Genomic DNA, 6,367 nt, shown 5'->3' on the forward strand with positions numbered 1-6,367 from the left:
AAAAAAATATATTTAAAAATCATTATTTTTATATTTATAAAACTATTAATTTTCTTTTACCATGTCTAGATTCGAATTTTACATATAATCAACTCAGCTAATGATTTCAAAGTCATACCAAAATAATAGAATTCTGACATTATAAAAGTATTCCTAAACGAAGTGTATAAATACAACACTACTTGCTTTTACAAAATTCTAATAGTAGTACACTGCAAAGTTTGAGGAGAAATATAGGCATTAAACAGAAAGAACAGCCATTTGATAGCCAACCGATAATGGTTACATGTTTAGAAACACTCGATTTGAAGCCTTTTAAAGCTCTTTTATACTCGGCCTCATGGTTGGATCAAGTACCTAAAAGAACTCAAACATCAAAATTAGTACATAAGCTGAAAAATAGTACCATGAATAAAAAACCATCAACTTGAATTGAGTCCATAAATGACTCATGGAGTACTGAGAATTTCTTAATTTCATGGAATAAATTCATCACATCAATAGGAAACTAAGTGCGATAAGCTACAGAGATTAAACTCTTAGTTGTGATAATTCTACTTTGTCTTCCTCTTTGATCACTCCACTCTCATAACTTCAGAATCAACCTAAAATGGAGCCATTGTTAATGTGATACCAAACAGTAATTTCAGGACCATCATAAATTATTAATTGAACTTGAACTGGATTATATAAAGCATTGCATCACAGAAATAGGATGAAACTCGTAGGAATTCTTAGTAGTTAATATAATGGAAGAGACATTTAATCAAACACTTGATGGGCATGAGTCAATGAAATCATAATGTGTGCAAATTGAAACATAGGATGTCAAATTAATACAAGCACTTAATATTCACATAAAACATTACTCAATATGAAAGACAACATGAAGAAAAACATAGAACGAAACCTAAGGCATGAAATGAAATCTACATGAAGCTCTAAAATAGCAAAGACTCAATCAGCTAACCTATCAGCATCCAAAGGGTTTTCCTATGAATGATAGCAATTACAGCAACAAGTAGGAAGAGGAAAATGATTCCTTCGGTGAAATGAAGAACATTACATTGTATGGTGTTTTAGAACATTTTTTCTTGCAGAAGAACAGGGAGATGAAATGAATAAAAAGAATAGCAATCTTATTAATTGGCACAACTTGAACTCTTGGTTCTGGGAATGTTCCTAGTGAAACAATTTCTTATCTTGTGATCATATTGTTGGAATTTGTGTTATCGCATACTCATTGTTAGTTGCATAGCTAGAGTTCTCTTTTGTTTGCATTTATGTTCTGATATATCAAGATTAGGTCGATGCATGTTTTTAAATTTCAAGAAACATGATAGGTATGAACATTACTTACTTCATGTTCAATGTTGTCCCTCTCCTGTTCAGTGATTCGATGCAGATCCACATAATCTTTCCGATGCTTAGTGATGAAGTGTTCCAATTTTGAAATACTTTCAAGCTAAAAATAAGAAAATTGTCAAAACATTTATCAAATATGATAGAGATATCACGTATCCAGAGAATATCAAAGCAAGAGACTCTGCAGCTGATGTACCGTCTTAATTGCAGCTTTTTCAAATGGAGGTTTCTCCAAGGGTTTGCGCAAAATGAAGGATGCCAAGAGCGCAACCAATTTGGCCTGTCAAAGACAATGACAAGCCAAAAAAATGTACTGTTATAACATGGTGCCATTAAAATCTTATGAATTACATGTATCACTGTAGCAGTTTCTAGCGTATGTTGAATTGTTCTCAATTGAAACAAACTCACAAACTGTAAAACTCTGAAACAGAACAAACTTGGAATTCTTTACTGTTGAGAAATAGCAATTACAATTTAAGATATGCATAGCCCAGAGTGAAGCAAGAAGAAAAACTCCCATGAATATTCAAATGAATGCAAGGAACACTAACACGTCAATAGGAAGAAGAAAATTAAGATAGTTTCAATCCAATAACCAACCTCGTCGTAGCCAAAAGAGAGAGCTGTCGCACGGGTAGCTTCCCTAAAATCTTCGGTTCTGTCCCTACTCTTAGCCATCACATAACCTTATACCACCTAATCTCTACTTGCTCATCAACGGTTGGAAGCGGTTCGCAGGAGAAACGCTGCTTACTGAGCTTCTGCTCAACCCGAATGGAGAGGAGGCCTACGGTGATGCTTCGACCTTTGATCAGCCCAAGACAAGAGGAGGCCGTAGATCGATGTGGCTTCTGCTCAACCCGAGAGGGGAGGAGACCGTAGGCGCTATCCTTGTAAAAAACAGGGAAGATCCCGGAAGTAGATCCAGGCGGCAGTGTGCCGACCGTAGTGAGTAGAAGCGTCGGTGATCAGCAGGGAGGAGGCCGCAGGCGCTTGCTTAGATCCTTGTGCCGAACCATGAGAGATCGAGGAAAGAGATTGTCACTGACCTGGGATGCGCCGGAGACCGAGTCCGTAGGCAGTGTGAAAGGCTGCGGCGGGCGGCGGTGATCGGCCAAGGTCAATCTCGTCTATGCTGCGTCGGAGAAGTGACGCTGCGGGTGAGGACAACGTTTCCCCTTTCTCACGTGAGGCCGGAGGCGTCTATACGACAAGTGATCGAATTCCCCTTTCTGGCGTGAGGCTGCACTGGGGCGCCGGTCGGACAGCTGCAGCACGGTGGAGGAGCGGTGTCTGATCGGAATCGAAACGCAGACCGAGGAAAGGAGGGGCATAAAAGAAAATGAGCGACTGCTAAAACATCACATCGAGCGCCGTCGAGGTAGCAGCAGCAACCCTTGAAGGAGGCGGCGGAGGAAGAGGAGGAGGAAGGGGTGGCGATGGGCGTGCCAAGGTAGTGGCGCTGCCTCCTAGGGTCGGGCGGAGGGTGTGGGCGCTGGTGGTGGCCGCCGTTGGGAAGGTTGTTGGGCGTCGTCATCGCCGGCGAAATCCACCACCGCACTTCCCGATTCTTGAGAGGGGTCTGTGCGGCAGTGAAGAGAAGAAAGAGCTGCCGGCCAGTGGTGAGGAAGAAGAGACGGCCGGCGGTGGGAGGTCTCGTGCCCTAGCTGCGCGAGAGGAGATGTCGCGAATAGAAAGGAATCACCAGTACTGTGTCGTCGCATGGGTAAAAGGAAACGAAGTTTTCTCCTCCTTTAATCTGGGCCGCCCATATTGTGATGAAGATGGATGAAGATCCAGCCGTCAGATCTTGAGATAAGCGGTCTAGATCACTTAAGATTGAGATGATAACTTGACAGTAGACAACGCTTTTGAAAAATCGTTGTCGTAGACACAAAAAAAAAAGCTAATAGACAACGCTTTTTACGAAGCGTTGTCTTTGACCCGTAAAAATCACTAATAGACAACGCTTTTTTAAAAAGCGTTGTCTATTAATAAGAAAATAATGAAATAGACAACGCTTTTCACTAAAAGCGTTGTTAAAAAAAAATAGACAACGTTTTTTATAAAAAGCGTTGTCGTTTAAGTGTTGTAGAATCCCAATTTTCTTGTAGTGTTTACAAGGTCGTGGGTATCATCGACAATTACCCTCCTCTCTTTCTCTACTTGGCATGAGTCCGGGTCTTCTCCCCATCAACGTTCTAGCCCCCGTTACCAGCATCTCCATCCAACTCAGCTTCCAAATGAGATCAGAAAGGAAGGTGGCAATGCTAGTCAAAGAGAGTGTGGATGGAGAAGATTTGGGGCAGTAGCTGAAGAAGAGTAAAGATGTGATGATAGTGTCATAAAAAGGAGAAGATAAATGATACAATGAATAGGATGAGACCCTCAATATGAGTGTTAAAGTCCCGAGGGACGTAGTGGTCCAAGTCTCAAGGGACATAGCGGTCAAAGTTCTTAGGGGGGTAACTTGGGCAGCCTGGCATTAGGCTAGCCTTTAGAGGAGTAAGGGCATGATTCTTAAAAGCCTGGTTGAACACTATAAAAAGTCACTCGGAGAGCCCTGGGTTGGTTCCCTTGAGAGGTTCCAAGTGAATGCTTCCCCTGTAAGGTTCTGAGTGAACTAGCTCCATCAGTTGTCTCGAGGGTTCGATATACTTAGCACTTCTCTTCAAGGTCCAATCGGACTTCATAGTCATGAAGATGGATTGAATCGACAAAGGTTAACTCAACCACACAGATACTCAGTGTAAGTACCCCGATTTAGTTTTGATGTGATCAACCAAGTTAAGTTAGGTCCTGTTATGTTTTGATGCATTGTGTCTAAGTGTGTAGGAACTTAGGAAAACAAGAAGTTAAGCAAAAGACACAGTAAGCGATAAAGATGACGTGGTGTTATCATCGATGGATATTCATATATCTCCACAATGATATGATATTGTCTACTTTGGGCCTAAGCCCTCATAACTTTTTTCTTGGGCACTACCCAAAAGACCTCATGCTAATGGAGATATCTATCATCCTTTTAAACCCATGATCTTTTCTATAGTTTTTAATGTGGGTCTTTGATTGTATACCAATAATCCTCCTATCAAATGAAGGACCATAATTACTCTCATAGTTTGGGCCTCCTGGTCACTCTTGACGTACTTCGGGCCTTCCCTGCGAGTATTCGGTCATTCTGACTTGCTCCGGGCCTCCCCACGAGCATTTGGTCACCCTGACCTTCTCTGAGTCTTCCTCGCGAGCATCTAGTCACCTTGACCTATTCCGAGCCTTCTTCCAAGCATTCAATCACCCTGATCTACTCGGGGCCTCCCCATGAGCATTTGGTCACCTTGACCTGCTCCAGGCCTCCACGCATGCATTCGTCCACCTTGACCTTCTCTGAGCCTCCTCAAGACTGCAAGCATCTGGTCATCCTCAACTTCATTCAAGGCCACCCCATATAACATCTGGTCTAGACCATGACTCTAATATCATTTGTTGTGATCGAAGGATATTCATATATCTCCATAATGACATGATATTATCCATTTTGAGCCTAAATCTTTATGCTTTAACTGTTGGATTCTATCCAAAAGGCCTCATGCTAATGGTGATATCTAACATCCTTTTAAACCTATGATATTTTCTATATCTTTCCAATATGAGACTTTGGTTATATCTCAAGACTCGAGAAGATAGCCGACAGGCTTGGTGCATCTAAGGGACAAGAAGCTATGAAAAAGTATGCTGGTGGATGAGAAGGATGTGCGGGGTGTTTGAGAGATGAGAAATCAGGAGGAAGCCTGCTTGAGGAGAAGGTTAGAGTTGGGTTCAGGTGAGCTTAACTCTGAATGACCGGATCATCACTCAAGCGAGCGGGATCGAAGAAGATCAATTTGGAGGCTAATCTTGAAGACCCGATGCATCTCACTTGTGATTAAAGGCACCTTGGGTGCCAGAATTGCAATTGCCACATTCGAGACCTGAGGCGCCTCTGATGTGCCTAAGGTGCCTCAGATGAAAAGGCGTGAAGGCATCTTAAGCAAATTTGAGGGTACCTTAAGCAGAGGCGCGAAGGTGCCTTCAGTCCGCACGAAGGTGGCTTCCAATGTGGCAGAGACGTTGGCGATCGTTATACTTTGGATAAAGCTTTGTCTACATTGGAGGAGCCTTGGATTCCTTTGGGGGAGCCTCTGAGCCATGTTAGCCAACGATAACCTTATCCCAAGAGGCTATAAAAAGCCTATTGGAGCTAGGAATTTAATAACAACAATTGTATTGATTTCAATTCTAATTCTTGAGATTTCTAAGTATGTAAGAGGCTACTCCGCCTTCAATGAAGGTGCATTTTTAGTGAGCTTTTTAACTACCTTGGATTAACAACCATTTAGATTGTAACCAAGTAATTTTTTGAGCCTTCTTACTTTTTAGTAATTCCTTTTATGTTAATTATTTGTTTTTGCTAATATTGTGTCCTTGCTTAGTTTAAATAACAAGAGATTTTTTAACTTAATTTTCAGGCCTATTCACCCCCCTCTAGTCGACCTCACCTAGATCTACAATTGGTATCAGAGTCAGAATATTTTAGAAGGACTAATCGCTAACTGAAGCAACAAAACAATGGCTAGATCAAGCTTTCATCCACCAAAATTTGAGGGAGAGATTGTGCTATGGAAGCGCTGTATGGAGGTATTTTTTAAAACTAATTTTAAAATTCTTCTAACTATTAAATATGATTTTGAAGTACCCCAGGATAAAGATGATAAAGAAATGGAAGAGTTCCTCTCGACTAAAAAGCAACAGATGGACTTCATGGCCAATGACAAAGCAAAGTTCCATATGCTGAGCATTCTACTACCTCAAGAAGTCAATCGGATTGGAGCCTACAAGTCAACCAAAGAACTCTGAGAGAAGTTCCTAGAGTTGCATGAAGGAACCCCAGAGGCTAAGTTAGCAAAATGGGACCTACTCCGGAATCAACTTACAAACCTCCATATGGAAAAGGGTCAAA

At 41.6% G+C, this 6,367-nt stretch overlaps 1 protein-coding gene across 1 annotated transcript; it reads right to left on the reverse strand.

Annotated features, from left to right (window-relative positions):
• Window positions 1–239: 239 nt before the first annotated feature.
• Window positions 240–2,092, reverse strand: LOC122024663 (syntaxin-81-like). The gene is made up of 4 exons (XM_042583331.1): window positions 1,969–2,092; window positions 1,562–1,645; window positions 1,361–1,465; window positions 240–357 (listed from the first exon to the last, which is right to left on the reverse strand). Exons 1-4 carry the CDS (start codon window positions 2,044–2,046, stop codon window positions 316–318), a joined length of 309 nt encoding a protein of 102 aa, XP_042439265.1. The 5' UTR covers window positions 2,047–2,092; the 3' UTR covers window positions 240–315.
• Between the last annotated feature and the right edge of the window lie 4,275 nt (window positions 2,093–6,367).

The sequence above is a fragment of the Zingiber officinale genome, chromosome 9B (genome assembly GCF_018446385.1).
Source record: "Zingiber officinale cultivar Zhangliang chromosome 9B, Zo_v1.1, whole genome shotgun sequence".
NCBI lineage: Eukaryota > Viridiplantae > Streptophyta > Magnoliopsida > Zingiberales > Zingiberaceae > Zingiber > Zingiber officinale.